The 21,779-nt window shown below is 40.0% G+C and overlaps 2 protein-coding genes across 10 annotated transcripts in view; one reads left to right on the plus strand and one right to left on the minus strand.

The window, feature by feature from the left end:
- The window catches only part of LOC111841603 (ALS2 C-terminal-like protein), a 41,336-nt gene extending 30,089 nt beyond the window's left edge, over window positions 1–11,247 (plus strand). For 2 of the 3 annotated variants that reach the window (XM_072711732.1, XM_023807462.2), the window contains 11 exons: window positions 1,097–1,227; window positions 1,800–2,003; window positions 3,868–3,952; window positions 4,144–4,301; window positions 4,492–4,542; window positions 5,216–5,395; window positions 7,247–7,289; window positions 8,481–8,542; window positions 8,879–9,028; window positions 9,196–9,292; window positions 10,050–11,247. In XM_072711732.1, coding sequence (XP_072567833.1) covers window positions 1,097–1,227; window positions 1,800–2,003; window positions 3,868–3,952; window positions 4,144–4,301; window positions 4,492–4,542; window positions 5,216–5,395; window positions 7,247–7,289; window positions 8,481–8,542; window positions 8,879–9,028; window positions 9,196–9,292; window positions 10,050–10,112 — 1,224 coding nt within the window. In that variant the 3' untranslated portion in view covers window positions 10,113–11,247. The remainder of the gene's footprint in view (window positions 1–1,096; window positions 1,228–1,799; window positions 2,004–3,867; window positions 3,953–4,143; window positions 4,302–4,491; window positions 4,543–5,215; window positions 5,396–7,246; window positions 7,290–8,480; window positions 8,543–8,878; window positions 9,029–9,195; window positions 9,293–10,049) is intronic. The other variant, XM_023807464.2, reaches the window with a different exon arrangement.
- A 68-nt stretch (window positions 11,248–11,315) lies between these two features.
- On the minus strand, window positions 11,316–21,779 carry mutyh (mutY DNA glycosylase). 7 transcript variants are annotated; one of them, XM_023807472.2, is made up of 13 exons: window positions 18,667–18,774; window positions 18,083–18,303; window positions 17,544–17,612; window positions 17,282–17,448; window positions 16,774–16,970; window positions 16,591–16,675; window positions 15,985–16,104; window positions 15,015–15,087; window positions 14,358–14,487; window positions 14,138–14,215; window positions 13,286–13,367; window positions 12,971–13,015; window positions 11,316–12,019 (listed from the first exon to the last, which is right to left on the minus strand). In XM_023807472.2, exons 2-13 carry the CDS (start codon window positions 18,268–18,270, stop codon window positions 11,997–11,999), a joined length of 1,257 nt encoding a protein of 418 aa, XP_023663240.2. In that variant the 5' UTR covers window positions 18,271–18,303; window positions 18,667–18,774; the 3' UTR covers window positions 11,316–11,996. The 7 variants fall into 7 exon arrangements, 6 of the variants coding, with proteins under 6 accessions (XP_023663240.2, XP_023663241.2, XP_023663239.2 ...); XR_002837715.2 differs by having other exon boundaries at window positions 12,971–13,367; XM_023807473.2 differs by lacking the exon at window positions 12,971–13,015.

A 21,779-nucleotide genomic window follows, 5' to 3' on the forward strand; every position in this document is an offset into this window, starting at 1 on the left:
AGGGACAGAGGCTCACGTGGATTTTCAAATTTAATCATATTTATTTTTTCTTATTTATTTATCAGGACAGGAAGAATCAGACAATGAATCAGACTTTTAAAAGTTTTATTAATAAATTGAGAGCCCAATGTTAATTGTAGAAGCAGTTTAGCTAAAGGTCGTTTGGGGATTTGTGGAAGGTGAGTAAGTAGTTGAAATACAATTACTGTAAATCACTTTAGACAAAAGCTTCTGCTAAATAAAATAAATGTAACTGTTAAAAATAATGTTCTGTTGTGATGTTGCACAGCTAATCTAAGGTTAGAAAATGCTTAAAAAATGTTTTTGGTCATAGTAATTAAGCTACATGTAATTTGTCACGGATTCCTGCAAGTGACAGAGAAAACAGGAGGAAGAACATTAAAAATGATATTTTATAGGATGGCGTATTTATCAGGATACAGCATCTGGATTGCCAGCTGTAACACAGCTGTGAAGATCCTTTGATATAGGATACCAGCACACAAGCTCGTAGATGCCATAGGGAGTGCACCTCTAGCTGGTGAATGACTGTTATGCTCAAGTTGAGCCATCTCTTTGTGACTTAAACTCCAGTCAAATTTGTTCCAACAACTGCCTCCCTTCCAGCGTCAGTGCAATTTCTTCTGACTGGTATAGTAGCCAAAATAATGAGAACCTGAACTCAGAATGTCTATGCAGAGGAATGCTAAGAATGTTTAACTCAGGACAAAGTTCCTTTCCTATTATTTAAAAATAACCTTTAATGGAACAAGCTTCAGCAACTCAATTTTCACTCTTCTATGACACTGTCATCTGTCTATGATTCTATATTTGACAGGAAGTATTCTGTCTTTCGGCACTATTTATTACTCTAAATTAGTTTTTCCCAATCCGATCCTCGGGGAGCCACAGCCGGTCCATCTTTTTGCTCCCCCTGAGCATCCTTCCAGACAGTCTACATTTTTTCTCCCAGCTGGGAGCGAGCAAAACACGTGGACTGTCTGTGGGCTTCCAAGGATCGGATAGGCAAACGCTGTTTTAAATGGTGAAGTGAAGCCCAAATAGTTAATAATGCTCTGCGTGTCCTTGTCCTTAGGGAAAGATGACTTTTCCAGATGGCATTACAATTGAAGGGACTTTCAGCAGCACGTTTGGGAACGGACTGCAAGCAAATGGCGTTATGAACACATCTAACAATACTGAGATGTCCTATGCAGCCACTCATCTGTAAGTTGTGTAATCTGTATTCTTAATTAATGCATCACCTCTCCAGTGGGAACCTATCAGAATGGTAAATCAGACATATATACAGGCAAATGCTGAATGTATATTTTTTATACCATCTATCCAATATCCATACTGATTATCCAGTACGGGGTAAGCCTAGAAACTCTCCCAGCAAGCGCGGGCACATCTTGGATGAAATTCAGCACAGGACACACACTGATATGCACTGACACCCTATGGGCGATTTCAAGACATGTCTGTGGACTGTGGAAGGATACTGGAGCACCTGCCCAGGATAAATGTACTCAGAATTCCCAAATAGCCTTCATATTCAGGATTCGGGATTCAAGAATTTACTGTCATATGCACAGTAACAGTCAGTTACTCTATGCAATCCTTGCAGCCACCGGTAAACACAAATGAAACAAATTAATTAATTCAAAATTCAAATTGATGTTATTTTAGTAGCTGCTGGATCCCTGTTGTTTCTTAAAATGTTTCCCTCGGCTGTTAACCCATCTCCTCTTGATCATGGCGAGAAACAAAGGGCCCTTTTGGATATTTTCTCCCAGACAGCTAGGACAAGATTTCCTTGTTCTGGGGCAATGGCCAGGTGTCTTTACCCCCTTCATAGAGTATCTGCGCTCCGATTGCACTGAGAAAATGGAGGAGGCTTTCCTGGGATTCCACACGGAGAGCAGCAGGTCCCTGCGAAAGGTGGGCTCTGAGGGACTGGGGGGGGACTCTCAGAGCGATGAGCACCATTCCTGTAGTCGGTAAGTGCCTCTCTCCTGTACACGGTATCAATTAGGGGTGTAACAATACATCGATTTGTATCGATATATCGATTCAAAGGCAAACGATAAGATGAATAGAAAGATCATCTTAATAAATAGAAATAGAAAGGTGAAGGAACTAAAATCCCAGTTCAATTCAAAAATACTTTATTTATCCCAAAGGGAAATTAATAATAACAATAATAGTAATAATAATAAATTATATTAAATAATACTCAATATTTGTATATATAAATATATGTTTTGCATTTTTATAGTAGGTAGATCATTTTGACTTGGTCAATTATAAGTAGCTGACAAGCTAGTGTACTTTCAGAGCGTGTGTTTAGTACGGCAGTTGACATAGGACGCTACGCTCAGAGCACACAATCTCCTGAACACGTTGACCATTTAATTTGACTTTTTTAAAAAACCTCTCAAAGAAGAATACTGACATACTTGTTTCACTGCAGAAGTCAGTCATGTTGATCTTCCTCATTCTACATGTCTGTCAATGCAATGTTTTTTATTTGTCTTTATTGCACTCTATTTTGCTTGTTATTGTTGTTCAGGCCATTGGCACGGGTGTTGGGGGTTATTGCAAGCACAGCACTCAATACGGGGAAAACTTCAGTGACAGACCTGGGTGACAGACTCTGACGTGGACTTAAATACACAGGACTATACGAAACAATAAGAAACAGCTGGGAACAATCGGGATTGCACACGAAGTTAATGAGGGGCGTAGCACACGAGAGGGTCATAGGAGCAGGTCATGACGGTTATGGACATACTTTTATACTTTTTGTTACATTCTTGTATTAATCTGGAGAAGACTTGATTCAAAATAAAAATTAGTCACCATGTTAATCTACATCCATCCAAAGTTTTTATTTTTACCTTATTGCACTTTATTTTGCTTGATTTAAGGGACATACTTGACTACACTAGATTTTGTTTACAGTTCCCAATAAAATATGATAAAATGCTAATTATATTTGCCTTTTTAAATCCATTGAAATTGTCACACCCGGCTCCGTCCAACCCTCATGTATGCCACGCCCCCCTCGTTAACCCGTGTTCTTCCCTGACGGATCTCACCTGTTGCTCGTTTTCCTCAGCTTGTTTAGTGTATTTAGTCCTTGTCATAGTGAGTGATCCCTAGGTTAGTCATTGTATTGTTACGTGTCGTCCCTTCCTGTCTGCCCTGGTCGTCATTAAAGTCCCGTTTCCCCGAACCTCCGACTCTGTGATCCTCTTTACCCGCCCACTCACCGGCGTAGCGTGACAGAAATGTAAAGGATTGTGTAAAATTTCATCATTTCAACTACTGTCCCCAGTATCGAACTGAATCGAATCGAATCGTATCATATCGTATCGTGGGAATTTCTGAGGTATCGAAAAAAATCGAACTGTTGGTTTAAGGAATCGATATTGTATCGTATCGCGAGGGAAGCTGTGATTTACACCCCTAGTATCAATGTAGGATTTTTTTAAGGGAGGGGGCATAGGAGGACCCATAAGTGAAAAATTGTCATTGGTGACACACCACAATGAAATACGTCCATAAGTGACATAGCAGTGGGCAGCTATTATTTAGAGTCCAGGGAGCAGTACCTTGCTTAGGGAACCTCAGTGCTACCTTCCTGGTTGGGGATTTGAACCAGCAACCTTTTGATCACAAGCACATTTTCCTGACCATTTGGCCATCACTGCCTATACAGAGGGGGGCCACCTTTATCATTAGCCAATGATATGTTTTGAATTGGTGAGCAACTGGGAGAGGGCAATCCAGGACAGGATGTTGGCTAAATACTGGCAGTACGTCGGTTTCACTGAGGCGTTAATCTCATGTCACTTTAAGCAGGGAAGCTGTGACAAACGCTGAATTCTTAAAGGAACTGAGACTACAGCAGAGTAAAGATCAACTTCAGCAGTATTTGGAAAAGGTAACAATTTACATGCGTACATCTATCGACATCAACACATTACTGTTCAAAAGTTTGCATATGATTTAATTTTTAAAATAAAATATTATTACATTTCAGATATTGCTACACAATCTTCTAAATCATTCTAACGGCTGACTTGAAAGCAAATCATTGATTCATTTTTATGAAAGTTTCTTTTTTCTTCCCAGTCCCTACAATCTCTCAGACACCCGTTGGGGAAACTGCTTCAAACACAAACCCTGGTCTTCCGGGCAGCCTACTCTGGCCCTGGGGCCAACAAGCATTTGCTGGAGATGGCCCAGAAGGAGGTCAAATACCACGCGGAGAAGATCCAGGAGATCATTATGTGAGTCTTATACTCCTAATTCTAGTATGATACATATCCACACAAGGGACCATATTTATCTGTTAAATATTCTGCAATGTGCTTAAAGGGTTAATGCCATTTTAAAATAAAAATATATTATTTGAAATGAAATAATAACAATGAAAATGTTTATAATATTTCTCTTTTAATTTCCTCTTTTGTGTTTTAGGGATTATGTTCCTCAGCTTTTTAACAAAAGCTCTGAACCTGTAGAATCAAGGTAAATTGAAAATCTGTTTATTTCTTTTTTAAATCTTACTCAAATGTTTACATAAAAGGCAAAATTATTAGTAACAGGCCAAAAATACGACAAAAGTATACAGCATATTAAAACGTCTATAATGGTGTGTTATACACAAAAAAGAGGCTCATCTTTTCTGAAATACTTTATGTAATATGTAATCCAGACACATACCCCTGGCACACTGCTTCTGGTCTGATTGTATGGTGTATTTGAAAATAACTTAATTTGCTACAGCAGTGTACAGCCCTAAACGGGTATTAATTTACATACCAGTGCATGCCTTGAAAACTGATATGGCTTGGTAATTGAGTTTGAGCAAGCCTTTGTACAGGGCCGGCCCAAGGCATGAGTGAACTGAGTGGCTGCTAAGGGCCCAGCAGCCTGCGGGGCCCATATCTGATCAGCTTGTCAGAATGGGAAGGAAAATGACAAATGACAACTAGGTCAATCAAATTATGCTTAGGGCCCTGAAAAGGGCTGGGCTACCTCTGCCTTTTTATGATTTTATTAAATCTTATTAAAGCCGTATTAACTCTGAGATACAGGCCAGTTTCTCTTTAGCTAAATATTAGGTCAGGTCAAGAATTTAATGAAATGCGCTAGTTGTGCTCTGTAGACTAATGATGAAATGACATGCCATTGTTTATAGCGAGACTGAGATGGACTTCTGCTCTCTGGTGCTGCCCGTCATCTTGCCAGAGTTCTACCCTGACCTGTCCATGCTGTACATGTTGTATCATGCAGAGGACAATGCGTGCTACAGGCAGGGCATCCTGCACCTGAACTTGCTGTCCGATACGAAGCTCATGGAGTTTCTTGATGTCCAACGGTCAGTATTGCTATCCTTACATGAGATCTAGCAGTCAGAACAGGACAGATCTAAGAGGACAGAACAGGTAGTAATACACTGAAATATGTAACCCATTCCACAAACCTTTATTTAAATCAAATTTTACATAAGTCAGTTACCTTCCCATACTATTCTACTGTAGATGTCTTACAGCAAAAAAAAATGCATAAGCCAAAAATGTCCTGGTCATATGTACTAAAGAACTTATTAAATAAAACACAAAGTGTAAAATTTACATACAGGCATTTTGTGTTAGTGCTTCTGTAAACTCTATGTATCTTGGATTTTTTTGCCTAATCTGGAATTACGTAGGTCAGTTTTACGTATTGACAGCTACCTGTTCATATTTTCAGGAGCTTAGCTAAGGAAGGGGGAACCAGGCCATCCTCATTTCCTCTGAGACACTCTAGCATCTGCTGTACGTTGTTTCTTGTAGAGTCGTAGTTAGAGTGGAACACTCAGACCTTGTTCTCCTTTAGCTCATCAGACTGGAAAACTGCATGACAGCTTGTGGCGCTCTGGGATCGGTGTTCTATTTCCAGTTAGATGGTACCGTGAGACTGTGCTGACCAATGAGATTAGTGTCAGCTGTGACACTGCTCTTGTCTGCTTGTTCATCTCAATGTCAGTGTCACGGGGGGGGGGGGGTCTAGCACCCCTCAAATGACTGCTTGCCCCCCCCCCCCAAAAAAAAAGACTCTAAAAATAATGATTAATATATCACAGATGAAATCACAGATGTCGTGTCTTTTGTTTTCTGTGGTGTGCTGCTGCTCGACAACTTTTACTGTCGCCACCCCATACCCGTCGGCAATTTGTACCGTCGTCAATGACAACCTTGACAACCTTTACCATCATCCGGACACCATCCGTGTAAATCTTGGCCATCAGAGTTCTTCTGGCGCCAGCACTGGTCTGGCGCCAGTCTCCAGACTGATGGAATCCAAAACATGTAGTAAAGTTAGTTTACGGATCATATGAGCGCAGGCGGGCTGTACGGGTATCTTGCTGTTACTTGTCGATGTTGGAATCTGGAGATGAACTCTGGAACCTCAATTTTCTGGATCCTTGGTTCCTTAAAATATAGCTGTGATTTCATCCTCTGCCCTCAGCCATTCTACTACACCATAATGCACAGAGAAATTGATGTCTTTATTCTGGAGGGCACTTGAAGCAAGGTCAGTTTTACAAAACATGGGTATTGTTCCCAATATCTTTGTAAGAGGATGAAGGTCCCAGTCTTTGTAGTCCTGGTTCTCCCTGTCTTGCTATATGGCTGTGAGACATGGATGTTATCCTATGACCTGAGAGGAAAACTGGACACCATTGGTACTGTGTCTCCTCGGAGAATCCTTGGGTGCCGCTGGCTTGACTTTGTGTTGAACGAGCAGTTGCTCAGGGAGTCCCGAATGAGGCACATTACCTGCTTTGTGAGGGAGCATCAGTTACAGCACTACGGCCAAGTCACTGGACCAGAACAAGGGGACGCCCACCTAACACCTGGCTATGGCAGATAGACGGCCATTTCCATGGAGGGATGTGAGGCTTGCATGCAGCTGCTTGGCCATGGAAGCCCATCCCATGAAGCTCCCAGCGCACAGTTTTTGTGCTGGGGTTAATGCCAGAGGAAGTTCTTCAGCTCTTCAGAACAATCCATTCTTTCACAAATGTTTGTAAACCTGACTGCAAGTCTAGATGCTTGATTTTATACACCCGTGCCAATGATTCAATTGAATTCAATGATTAAGAGGTGCATCCCAATAGTCCATATAGTGTGCTATAAAGCTAAATTATTGTACTCACCCATATTCACAAACCTCTTTTCTATAGACACTTATGGCCACTGAAGGATCTACATCTGACTTCAAATCAGGTAAATAAACTGAGCTCCCCACAGTCATCGCCGGCCCCAGTGCATTTGCAACCTAAAATGTGGCCAAAGAACTGTACAGTTTATACATTAAGGTATAGGTATATGGCTCCATGTGTGTGGAGTTTGCATGTTCTCCCTGTGTTGTTGTGCGGTTTCCTCCGGGAACTTCCCCTCACAGTCCAAAATCATGCTAAGGTGAACTACAATTGCCAAATTGCCGCTAGGTGTGCATGTCTGTGTGTGAATTGAGTGTGTGTGCCCTGTGAACGCTTGGTGCCCCATTTCGGGTTATTCCCTGCCCTGTGAAGGCTTGGTGCCCCATTTCGGGTTATTCCCTGCCCTGTGAAGGCTTGGCGCCCCATCTCGGGTTATTCCCTGCACTGTGAAGGCTTGGTGCCCCATCCTGGGTTATTCCCTGCCCTGTGAAGGCTTGGCGCCCCCTCCCAGGTTATTCCCTGCCCTGTGAAGGCTTGGCGCCCCATCTCGAGTTATTCCCTGCACTGTAAAGGCTTGGTGCCCCATCCTGGGTTATTCCCTGCCCTGTGAAGGCTTGGCGCCCCCTCCCAGGTTATTCCCTGCCCTGTGAAGGCTTGGCGCCCCCCCCCCCAGGTTATTCCCTGCCCTGTGAAGGCTTGGCACCCCATCTCGGGTTATTCCCTGCACTGTGAAGGCTTGGCGCCCCATCCCGGGTTATTCCCTGCCCTGTGAAGGCTTGGTGCCCCATCTCGGGTTATTCCCTGCACTGTGCCCATAGGCTTTAGGATAGGCTCCAGATTCCCTGCGACCCTGAGTAGCACAAGAGGTTATAGAAAATGAATGGATGGATGTTATAGGCATATAAAGCCAGGGATTGATGTAATTGGTAGACAACATAAAATAATTACACATTTGCACTATTAGGACAAGAAATTGCCATGTTCCTGTATATAGGTATTTATACCTATAGATACACCAAAATATATTGTGCTCTCTTCTTTTTAATTTTTTTTATTGAGTTTTATAATGTGTTACATGTCTTTATCTTAAATTCTACAAGTGTTTAAGAAAAATTGTTTTACTGTTTTCTCTTTATGCATAAATTCATATATGTACATATGTAATTACATTCGTAATCATATGTAATTACTGTACATTCATAATCAGTCTGAACTCCTGACACTGAGCAGGATCTTTCTTTTGCTGTCCTTTTAGAGGTATTCACTTGTCCACGATCAGTGCTTCCTCTCTGCTATTGAATGCGTCCAGAAGATCAGGTAAATTGGATTGCTACGGTTGCATAGTCTGGAGATGTTCTGCAGTTTTGCAACATGCTTTTTTTGAAGTAGTGATGGAAAAACCTGCTTTCAAGCCCATGGTGATGGGTCTGTCATATTTCTGCTTAAACCCACATTCCTGTCGGTTACTTTATTTGTTGACTTAATTAATGATGATGTTTGATGAACAAATGATGTTTTACTTCCACCCTATACGGGAATAGAGTTATCATTTTCGGTGTCAATACTTTTGAACATAACTTTGTCTTCAATGTACACTATATATACTGTACATCTTGTAATGCATTTTTCAATGTCTTTTGATTCCTGTTAAAGTACAACAGCAGACCCTCAAGAGAAACTAGACAACCTTTTTCACACTGTGGATGAAATTGAGAGAACAGTGAACCGGATACTATGCAGGGAATACAAACTGCCCTTGGATGACCTCCTACCTCTGCTGATCTATGTTATTTCTAGAGCAAGGTAACAATTAACAGACAAATTCCTATTCCTGAGCGAAAACATATCTAATCAATGTGTTACTGCTAATGTAGATGAACCTTATATAGACCTATAATGTATGGGTTTTGTCAGATTTTCTTTGTGATTTTACAAAAATCTCAGATAGTTTAAACTCGCACCTGTTACAGGATTCAGCACCTGGGGTCAGAGCTGCATTTCATTCGTGATATGATGACCCCACAAATGCAGGGAGGAATGGTTGACTTCCTGTTGACGGCTTTTGAGGTATAGCTAAGTGGTTGCATCTTTAACACATCAAAGGATTAGCTACCAGCTATTAGTGCATGTACAATGGAGACAAAGTAGACACCAAGTCAGCTCTATTCTTTATTTCATATACTTCTTCTACATTGAATACACTGAAGCACATGGTTAATTCAGTTATGGTTCATTTAAAAATTTTGATTTTCAATGTCCTTAGTACCATTTCATCGATGTTACGCAGCTTGGCTTATTGTTAATGAATGCCAAGCTGTTTAAATTAATTGTGTTAATAGACAATAAAGTTAATGCATAGTCCTAATTCTGTCATATTCTAGTTTATAAGTGGAAATCAATGGTCAGAACATAAACACTGAAATACAGCTTTAGTTCATTTTGGGCCTTTCCCTTATCCAATGGACACTTGCATTTAATATTTTTTTAATTGAATGTGTATGCACTCACTGGTAACTGAGCCTGTATAATAATGCCTTAGCCTGATTTATTAGAATTAACATTTTTAACAGGTATAACTTTTTTAAGTGGCAGCACTTTTGAATTTTAGATGAAATGCAAAAGCTTCCATACACAAATGACAGTATTAATTCGCATTCCTTAAGATAAATTAATTTACTGACGGCATCAATCAAACTCCACAGTTATAACCATTGATGTAATCATGATAATATATTTCTTTGATGGCACACAATGTAAACTGTAAGCAATGCAGAGTAAGATACACAGAGACATAATGCAAATATGACTTTGTTCTTTTTTGCAGTCATGTTACGAGCATATGCAGAAGGAGGAGATACGACAGGGACGATTTACAAACTTCACCTGAGGATATCCGTCCAGCACATTTGCTTTATACACCTCACATAACATCACTCTAAAAAGCACTTTAGAAACTGAATAACATCGATCCTGACATGTTTGAACTTTTTAACACCTAAAATAATCTAAAAGCCATGTTTAGTGAATTGTGCAGGACGTAAGTCATGAACTTTAAAGGAAGATGCACACTGCTTTACAAGGATGTTACTGGTCAAATTGCATGGATTTCTAAGACCTGAAACTTCATTCTTTTTTTTTTTTGCAGAATTACAGCTATACACATAAGTGGTCATGGTTATAAGTATAGGGTCAAAGGTCAAAACTGCATCATGTGAGATGAGTGCTTCCAAAAATTACTGTTTACTTTTTTGTTCAGAAGTCTTTCTGTTACCTCAAGATTATACAGTATATGCATGCATACAGTTGTATACAGGGCAAGTAATGATTTTTGAGACCCCACCCGATTACACCAACATCTGGTCATACGTAAGGGAAGAGGTTGTTTTTTCCAGTGATGTGCATGTATTTATGTCAATGTCTTAAGAAGACATTCGATACAAATATGTGAACAAGAATTGTTCACAGTTGTTCATTTCCATACCATTGTAGTATATTGATATTTTTCATACCATTAGAGTAAGTTATTTAAATAAGTTATCAGACTCATGGAGTTTAATATTAAAGTATTTGTGGGGGGAAAGCAGATAATAAATTTCAGTAGCTGACTGAATGTCACAAACACAAAGTTTTGTGATTCTTTTGTAAGTAATTTGACTTCATTTTCAAAGTTAATAATGGAGCTAAAACACATCAGCTTCATTGTGTGAAAGGGTATCATACTTTAATACCAGTTGATATTTTTAAAAACCAGTTTTCTAAACTGATTTTAGTCTGCTCTTTAGATAACATACTACAATTGTAACGTTGGATTGCCTGATGAATAGAGTGGAAAGTGACTGTCAAAATCCCAGGCTTGTCAGCTTTTAATGTACAATTCAGATGTACCTATTCTGGACATTTAAGCACCCTTGTTTTAATTGTCTGAATATTTAATCCAAAGGAACAAATGAAAACTTGTAAAATGGTGTTAATTTAATATGCCAGACAATGTTTTGACTGTAAATAAATTGCTAATATTTTAATAGTGTGTGGGTATGCTTTATTTTCTGATTTAATGTTGTCCTCACATGAATGTTTAATGAACATGATATTATGTTATGGAGAATAATTGCATTTTCCCCAGTGCCTGGACATCTTTTATACTTTAGGTCACTATAAGCGCAGCAGGATTGTTGTTATTTGAATAATATCAGTAGTTAAATTACTTATTTCTGGGGTCCAAATAAAATGTTTTATAAAAGTCAGATGATAAACTATAACCAGTATTAGATTCTAATTAAAAAGAAAGGCAGGGAAATGCATTGCATTTGTAATCCTTCAATTGAGTTTCACCAGGGAGAATGTGAAGTTTCCTCTGGTAGGAATGATGCCCAGAACCATAGGCATGGATGAAGAAAGACTGATTGTATTTGGGCCTGGTCATAAAGATCCAAGAGGAGTTTTCAAATTCAAGATGTCTGTAAATCACCTTACAATACCTACGAACAGCATCCTTCTGAGAGATACAGTGGCTTAATGCGTAACAGTGTTGCCTCATGTCTCCTGGGGGGGGGGGGGGGGGTGTCTTAACCACTTCTGCACTCTCTGTGTGTTTGTGTCTTTTGTTTGTGTTGGGTGGGCTGGAATAAGCAGTTAGCGATGCGGATTGAGTGACACATCTCCTTTATACTTTATATAAGTAATGCCAGGATTAGAAAGACAGACCTTCAAAGTGTCAGTTGTGTATTTACTGACAAGTACTTCAATGCATGCAACACATAAGGGAGTTCTGTCAGCATGCACACTCTTCAAGAACTGAAAGGAACAACAAACAGAATTAGTAATCACTTCCAACAATTTATACAATTTTCAAACATTGATGAAAATATGGAAACAATTACTCAACTCTTTACCTCAACACATGACAATTAGCTAAACAATTTTTGACAGAAATCCAAGCCTGCTCTGATTATTCCGCCCCCCTGGAATTTTTGTTTCCATTTATGTTATTTAGCAAATGCTTTTATCGAGAATGAGGCATTTTATTTGTTTGTTTATTTTTTAGAAGGCAGGGTCAGAAAATCCCTGGAACAATTGGGGATTCAGGGCCTTGTTCAAGGGCCCAACAGTGAAATCACCCAGCTGACTCCAGGATTTGAACCACTGACCTTCCAATCACAGGCACAGCATTGTAACTCACCGAGCCATACACCAACCCTTTGTTTGCTTAGAATATAGCAATAATTTTATGCCCCACCCCAAGAAGCATACCAGCACACAGCCTCTCTTACATAGGTTATGTTACAAGAATAATTACACAAAATTAAAAACAAAAAACAAACATACTGTACAGACACTCCTTTACTTATGAAGATGAGATACATTCCGAAAAGCCATTCACAACTTGAAATGTTCGTAAGTCGTTATTCAACATCATTTTAAGGGTATACGCAAGTACTAGGAACTAGGATGCTGGGAGTCCGCACGCTACACTGCTGCATGGCGGGAGTAGCGGCCAGAAGTCATACTAGGCAGAATTGGCGTGCAAGAAAAAAAAAATGATGTTGCGGACAGGAAACGGGAGCCCAATGAACACAATTTGGACTTAAAGTCCTCTTTGTTCGTATGTCTGAAAGTTTGTAAGTTGAAAGTTCGTAAGTAGAGGAGCGTTTGTATGCATCAAATTCAAATGTTTACGTGCACACAAATATATGGCCAATTCTAGCTATAGGGAGAATTCACATTCGCCTTGGGTCCCCATGTTACCTGTGTTGCTAGGGGGGACTCCCAGCAAAAGCTTGCCTAGGACCCCTGAAAAGGTAGGTCCAGTCATGAGTCCACAGGCTCCACAGGCCTACATCCACATATCCGCCATGTATATGCTGTATATCTCAGCCCTACGATCCCTACTGCTGGGTACACCTTGCTTTGACAGGTATACCATCTCGGAGGTTAATTTCTATTTTTTTAAAGAATTGAAATTAAATTGCAGGATTTACTTACTACAGATGCAGCAAACTAAACTAATGATATTAAGGAATGTCACCACAAGGTTAAGTGTGGAACCCACAACCTTCTTACCTTCAGAAATGTTTGTTTTGTTTGACACCAATATATCTGCTTGAATGTCATTCATCTTCATGTACAAAGCCTCAGGATTATTCTAAAACAGATTTAATTGTTTAAACAATGCACATTTACAAAATTGTGTATAAATGCAAAATCAATGCTTAAAAAACATTATATATACACATCAATTTTACATTTTCAGGTTTTTCAATAGCATGTCCGTCCATCCATGATCAACTGAGGTACAAATATAAGGTGACACAGAGCCCAAATTCCCCTAGTCATCCATAAACATGGGAAAGATAAGAGAACACACAAACCAAATGAGGGAGAAGTGTGCTGACCTTAGTAATTCAGGGAATGGGTATTGAAAAAAATAGCTACAATTTATACTGTTAGGGCAATAATAAAGAAGTGGACAACAACTGGAACTGTGACAAACCTGCCCAAGGACCCAAGTTTATTTTACCCCACAATCAGTGAGGAGGATCGTAAGAGAAGCAAAAAATCCCCAAGGATCAGTGTTGGTGAATTACTCAGATGCCCTGCTTTGTATTCTCCAACCTTATAACATGTTATAGGAGAAGATTCAATGCTGTGATACTGGCAAAGGGAGGCTGTACAAAGCAAATGCTGGGGTGCCAATATTTGTGGCACATGTTTTTGTTGAAAATAATTATTTCTTGATGAAGGATTTGGTTTTCTTTGAATAAATTTATTTGAAAAGGTTGGATTTTTCCCATTTTTTTTTACAAATCTTTACAAGGGGTGCCAATAATTGCGGAAGGCACTATACATACAATGCAACTTGTCATTCTACTTTCGTATAGATCTAATCAATCTTAACTTACAGAATACACTCACCATGAACAAGTCAAACAACGTGACCCCCATTGCTGCTTGTACATGCCCCTCCAGGACTGGGTGAGTGTGGACAAATTGCTACAGTTAAAAATGAAAAAGAAAACATATTTTATATAGCACTTCAACAGCACAGAGCAAAGAATTACTACAAAATTATGCCGCAGACACAGACAATCCAATCCAGTTAGCTTTAAGGATGCAGATGGTAAGAAGGTGATACCTTCAGAGCCAGGCAGGCCTGCTTCTGGGAATCAGCATGCTCCCTGTTACCCATGGCATACAGCAGATGATGCATTACATCATGGTGAAGCAGATCATGTGACAGCTGACTGCTGCCCTGCGACAGCATCCTGCGCAGTGATATTTAAACAGTCAATTTATTACTTACCTTTCATTAACTGGGTAATTTCTTAATCATCACAATTTCTAATTCAATCAGGCTCCTGTTCTGCAAAGAGTGACTAAAGCAGCAATGGTTGGTAGTACTTTATATTAAGTGCACTTTCACAATGCATTTATAATGCACTCATAGAAGTTTGAATGCAGCTTCATAATGTATTCATGAACATCAATAAGAAGCATGTAAATATACCTTAACCTGTCATACAACATGATCAAGGCAATACAGTTTTAATATACATTAATAACAAACATTCCTAACAATTTACATTAAGTGTACTTTCATAATACATTTATAATGCATTCACAAAACATTAATTGCATCTTCATAATAAGGTTTACTTACATTCTGTTTATTACTGGTCTATGAGTGCATTATAAATGCATTATAAAGGTGCACTTAATGTGAAGTGTTACTGAATGGTTTTATGCAAACTAGCACATAAGAAACAAAGTAAGAGTGCTGTATGTGATTTACCTTATAGCTTTTGCTGCAGCTGCTTGTTGAATAAAAACAGGCAACGATGCCGTCATGTTGATTCTTTCAGGATCTAAAAAAAAAATCATCCCAATAAAACACAAGTATAATTGCTAAAATCACTGTATTGCATAGGAGAAAATAAAAACATCAATTTATATAATTTTGTGCCAAGTTTTCAGAGATGGTTGCATCTAAGAAAGCTCCTCATGCTTCGTACCATGCTGGAGACCCCTGAGGGACCTTGCAACATGCATGACACATGGCAGTACACAAATAAAGATAATAAGGCTTTCATGTCAAAGCAAAAAGACTGCAGCAAACATAGTGATTTTGCAATAGGAAGAAGGCTTGCTGTTTGCACAGAAGTGACAGGTGACTGCAGAATGGTGAAGGGAGAGACATACAACAGCGGTAAAGAAAACAGATTTTACAGTCAATGGCGTAGGAGAGAGTTTGATATTGGGAGAGAGGGCATAACTTAATTTAAATGTAAATATATATCTTTTGAGGGGGGGGCATAAACTCAACTTAAATATCGGTTGGGGGAGGGGGTACACGTACCCCCCACCCCCCTGGTTTCTACACCCCTATTTTAAAGTGCTCATACATTTATCAGTACATATAACCAAGTGGTGCAACAGACCTCATTACTATAGCAAAACTGATAACCTTATATTTAACAAAAAATTATATATAACAACAATAAATAAATATTTGAAATGATTTAATATCAGCCAGTAAAGCTCAACTATTGTATATATTTTAACGAATCGTATAAAAAAATATTTTCAGGCTAATTAATAGGTATAAAATCAGGGTTCAATATTAAGTAATATGGTAAATTGTACATACTGGTCAACACTTACTGTAGTTAAACACCAAAAACTGCATAATCTATTTACATGAATTATGTGTATCCATTTTCTATAAGTACAGTTGTATGAAGAAAATAGGCAAAAATAAAGACCTTTAAGGATTTGATATTGCTGTGGTTCTTTTTTCACTGGTTTCAACAAAGCGACCAGACCCTTCAGAAGAGCTGGTTTAACTTCATCATATGCCATTAAATCTCTGATTAATTCTATAGCTGAAAGAATCAAAGACATACAAAGGTGAAAACACAATAATTATCTAACTAGCTACTCACAGGCAGAATTTAGTTATATGCATAACGTATCTGCTATGGGTTTAGTTACATCAAAGATAACAAAACATAAATCAACAGATACTACTAGAAACACTGCTCATTCTTCAACAATAAGTCAATCAATTACAATGATATATGACAGCAATAGAGATATACTGTTGAAACTATAAATGATCAGTAAAAAAAACACATTATTAAATGTCTATACACTTTCTAAGCTAAATTGGACTGAAGTAAAATAAAATCGAAGGATGGTAAGAATTTAAACATAACAGTACAATTCTATGTGACTTGCTATTGTACAGTTATCTGTACAGCAGTGTGACATCACTTTATACTATAATTTCCTGTCATGTCCGATAAAACTTATGCGCTGATACATTTAATTTTTCATAAAATTCCCTATAATTATTTTAGTTAACTTACCTTCATATTGGACTTCAAGGTTTAATGACTTCAGCATATTCAACAAAGGCTCTATAATTTTAGGATGAGCAGAATTCACAATTTTCTGTGAAAAATGACCAGGGAAAAAAAGAATAATCAGATACAGACATTCAGCAAAAATGGAAAAGTTGGATCTTCAGACTCAATCAACAGTGAGCCTACATGTGCAGTGCGGAGGTTCTGCAGAGCAAGTTGCTGAGCCGTAGGGGAAGTGCACTGCAGCAAGGCCACTAGCCCTTTGTAGACCTGCTTCTGGTATTTATAGTTGCCATGAGCCAGGGACTCCAGCAGGACACTGGCTGTCTCCTTGGTGTCCACAGATGTGGACTTGGCCAGACATTCCACGATGGCTCGGACTCCTGCAAATCACATGGAACTTGGGGAGTGAGGGCTGGGGCGAACAAAGGTGTGTAACCCCCCCCCCCCCCCCCCCCCTCCACTCCAGTTTAATTTGGATTAAACAACCCCACCACTTTTGTATCTAAATTATTAACATGTGTCCCCACCCCTAATAACAAAGTACAGTACACAGTTGAGTGAAGAAATATCACTACATAATAGAAATGCTGTCTGTTGGGATTCGGGTAAGAAAAATACTATATGGAAGTGATTCGTGACACCTTTTAGCGGTTTTTGAAAGACTTTCGAAAAAATGATCATGGGTTAGTACCGAAGTTTTCACAAATGAACTCTTTGTACTTCCGACCCGCGTTGGAAATGATCTGCAATAGACGGAGGGCTTCTGTCTTATCCTCATCTTTTATCTGTTTCTGATTTAAGATTTCCAACAGAGTAAGAACCCCTCCCACTTCAAGAAACTCAGTGAGGTAACGGTGACTGTTGGGGGGGAAAAAGAATAAAGATTAAAGCAACATTAAAATGATTTCAGCTTTGAAAAGAAGCATTTTTACAAACGTTACGATTTTAATCACCTGTTCGAAGCTGAAAGAAACACAGACACAGCTCTAAGCTGCAGCCCCAAGTATGTCCCAAACATATAGCTGAGAAATTCCTGTAAAGGGATGTAATTTACAGCATTTTATGCCAGTTATTATGGTCTTGAAACAGAAGTTTCAATCTTAATATCTGGGCGGCCATATTCATAGAAATATTCCGTCTTTTTGCGTGTTCAGTTTTACGTTCTATTAAATTTTATCTGGCATTCTTTTAGTGACGCTGGCTTTCATTATCTGTTTTCTGTCTTCATGACCATGATCTTTTGCAAAACGTATATAAAACTGCGAATAATAAAAAATAACAAAAAGACGTAAATTACAGTTTACAGAAAATAGTTATTGTCGTCGTTTCTTTATGTCTTTCATGGTTATTTACACACCTGTAAGATAATAGTGCGTTACACAAAATGCATGTGTAGAAACTGAGTAGTTAACTTTAAGGTCCAGATCGTAATAGCGGCGATTTTCCCCGCAGACGTAGACGGTGTCAGCAACCCGCCGCCGTTAAAGGATACTGCAGCCTAACCCACGCCGTGAGTCTGGCCAGAAACAGACTGGCCGCTTGGGCGAAGCGCAGCTCCAGCTCCGGGCCGGTCTCCCCCAGACTGCGGCCCACGAACACCTCTAGCATGTGGCTCCGCGCCGCCGCGCCGCCGCGGTCCCATTCGCGCAGAAACTCCACCAGCTGTTTTCTGCTGGACATCACGTACCTTTACTAAATACAGTAGTGACACTTCTACAAAGAAAAAAATAAACGGATCAAGTTAGGCTAATCATTATAGTTGCTAAATACTTCATTTTATCAGTATTGTTAATTGCGTACTCATCGGTTGAAAGGACTAAACATTTTCTGCTAACATCAAATTAATTCTGGAAGGGTGAACCGGTGTGCATTACTAATCAGTGGATACATGTATATGTATTGGATAAGTAGTACTACTATTTCCACTCACATCACCACTTTCCAAAGTACAATTGCAGAAATACTGCTGAAAAATCCTACAATAGCCAGTGGAGTGTTCACAGAACACGCCTGTTGCTGAAAAATTAGGCTAAAAAACACCAAGACGGAGGTAACCGTTAATGTTATATAAATTACCTGCGGGTTATGTTTAGAAAGATTGTTCTGGTCCAGCAGTGAAGGAAAATGTGCAAACCCAGCAACAGGATTATTCACCGTTGCTACAGACGCTCTTGTGTTGCTGTGACGCGGGAATGTACGTTGGCTTCGTTCCTTTCTGGTTTCGTTATTTATGGGAGACAGATGCCGCGCTGTTAGCTGTGTAAATCATTTTATCATAGTGGAAAAAAACTTTAGTATCATATGCCTGGTTAAATACATTTTACACGCATTTCTGAATCGAACTAAATCAAGGTTCCACTGAGCCAGGTAACTGCATGGATTTACCCACAATTTACAAACAACAGCCTACTCCTACTTTTTTTACTTAGTTTTTTTCAGTTGCTTTGGGACATTTCTCAAATTACAATTACAACTAACATTTGCAAAACGTCCATGTCATTTGTGCAGAGCATAATATAATTTCTCATTGCTTTGCAGAAAGTGCAAATGATTTATGCAAATTACCTTGTACAACTGTCAGCATTTGGCATAATTTTTAGTTGCTTTAGTCTTGTTGGTCAAAAAGGATTATATAGTTTCCCAATGTAATAATTTTACACCCAAAACTACATGTAGATGATCATCATGTCAGCCAGCACATCCAGAACAGTTAATAAAGCCATCGAAGGGGGTGGTGTGGGGGTTAGCACTGCTGTCTTACACCTCAGGGAGCAGTGCTCAAGTCACTGCCATGGCTCCATGGGTGTGGAGTTTGCAAGTTCTCCCCATTGTTGTGGTGTTTCCTCCGGGTGCTCAGGTGAATTGCCATTTTACTGTTTTTGTGTTATACAGTGCTGTGTGACTTTTTGACTCACATGGTTAAAAAGATGCAGATTGAACTTTTCATTTTAGTGCCACTGACTAATTCATTGGTGTAATTATTTGCTTTTGAGATATGAGTTAATTATTTTGGGTGAGTTTTGGGTTTTTGCAGCTAAACCATCATGTTGTGCTATGTGCATGAATTGTTTTGAGAAATGTTGTTATAGTTTCAAGTTTCAAATCTTTATTGTCACATCATGTTACTGGTACAGTACATATGAGTGAAATTCTTGTGTGCTAGCTTCACAAGCAATAGTGGTGTGCAAAATCTATATATATATATATAAAAAGAAAGATAAAAAAAAAGATAAGTACAAGATATACATATATAATATAATATTAGACGCATGAATGTTGTGCAAAGAGCAGTTATGTGCAATATGAAGTGCATAATTGACATGGAGTCGATAAAGTGGCAGTGGGGTTTTTTTTTTTTTCCTTTCCTTCTTTCTTCCCTTCCTTTCCTTCCCTTTCCTTTCCTTTCCTCTCTTTTCCTTTCTCCTCCCTTTTTCTCTTCCATTCCTTCTGCGAAGTGTCAGTGGTTAGTGTTCATCATTCTGATTGCCTGATGAAAAAAGCTGTCCCTTAGCCTGCTGGTACGGGACCGAATACTGCGATACCTCCTGCCTGACGGAAGCAGGGTAAACAGATAATGACCAGGGTGACTGGAGTCTTTAATGATCCTCCTCGCTTTCCTCAGACACCGCTTCTTGTAGATGTCCTGGAGGGAGGGGAGCAAACCTCCAGTTATCTTTTCCGAACACCGCACTACTCTCTGCAGAGCTAGGCGGTTGTAGGTGGTGCTGTTGCCGTACCAGGTGGTGATGCATCCTGTGAGGATGCTCTCAATGGCGCAGTGGTAGAAGGTCCTGAGGATGCGGGGGCTCATGCCGAATCTCTTCAGTCTCCTGAGAAAGAAGAGGCGCTGCTGCGCCTTCTTCACTGCTTTGTCAATGTGAACTGACCATGTGAGATCCTCCGCTAAATGTACACCCAGGAAACGGAAACTACTCACTCTCTCCACAGCAGCGCCGTTAATGGTGATGGGGGTATGTGCTTCTCCACATCTCCGGAAGTCCACTATCATCTCTTTGGTCTTAGCCACATTTAGGGTGAGATGGTTCTCCTGGCACCAATGTGTCAGGGCGCTGACCTCCTCCCTGTATGCCGTCTCATCCCCATTGGTGATGAGACCCACCACTGTTGTGTCGTCTGCATATTTCACGATGATGTTGGAGCTGTTAGTGGCCGTGCAGTCGTAGGTGTAGAGTGAGTACAGGAGAGGGCTCAGTACACACCCCTGTGGAGCACCAATGTTCATTGTGACGGTGGATGACGTGATGTTTCCCAATCTAACCATCTGGCGTCTGTTGGACAGGAAATCGAGGATCCAGCTGCAAAGAGAGCTGCTCAATCCTAGATCTAGCAGTTTCCTGTCCAGCCTTGAGGGAACGATGGTATTGAATGCTGAGCTGTAATCTACGAACAGCATTCTCACATACGTATCTCTCTTCTCCAGGTGGGAGAGGGCGGTATGTAGTGTCAGGGCAATGGCGTCATCAGTGGACCTGTTGTGACGGTATGCGAATTGTAGAGGGTCCAGTGAGTCCGGTAGCGCAGAGCAGATGAAATTCCTGACCAGCCTCTCAAAGCATTTGCTCACGATGGGGGTCAGGGCTACTGGTCGCCAGTCGTTCAGGGATGTGATGGTGGAGGATTTTGGTACAGGGACGATGGTGGCCGTTTTGAAGCAGGCCGGGACTCCAGAAGTGGAGAGGGAGAGGTTGTAGATGCTCGTGAACACTCCAGCCAGCTGAGCCGCGCATGATTTGAGGACACGACCGGGGATTCCGTCAGGACCAGTAGCTTTGCGTGCGTTCACCTTTCTGAAACACTTCCGTACATCCTCTTCAGACACGGTGTGCACACTGACGTCACCCGCGATGCGTGCGCTGTCCTGTCTCGTGGTGTTTACTGTTGACATGAAATATGCCAATGCATGAGAAAAACTGCATTCAAGAAAAACTGGTATAAAAAAATTGATCATCCATCCATCTTCTGCATTTTATCCAGAACCAGGGCACAGGGGCAACAGTCTAAACAGGGATACCTGCCCCCTCCCTCTCATCAGCCACTTCTTCCAGCTTCTCCAGGGGAATACCAAGGCATTCTCAGGCCGGCTGAGAGATATAATCAATCCAGGGTTTCCTGGGTCTCTTCCAGGTTCTCCTTCCAGTTGGATGTAGATGTGTGCAGGAGGCATCCTA

Source organism: Paramormyrops kingsleyae, chromosome 1 (assembly GCF_048594095.1).
Source record: "Paramormyrops kingsleyae isolate MSU_618 chromosome 1, PKINGS_0.4, whole genome shotgun sequence".
NCBI lineage: Eukaryota > Metazoa > Chordata > Actinopteri > Osteoglossiformes > Mormyridae > Paramormyrops > Paramormyrops kingsleyae.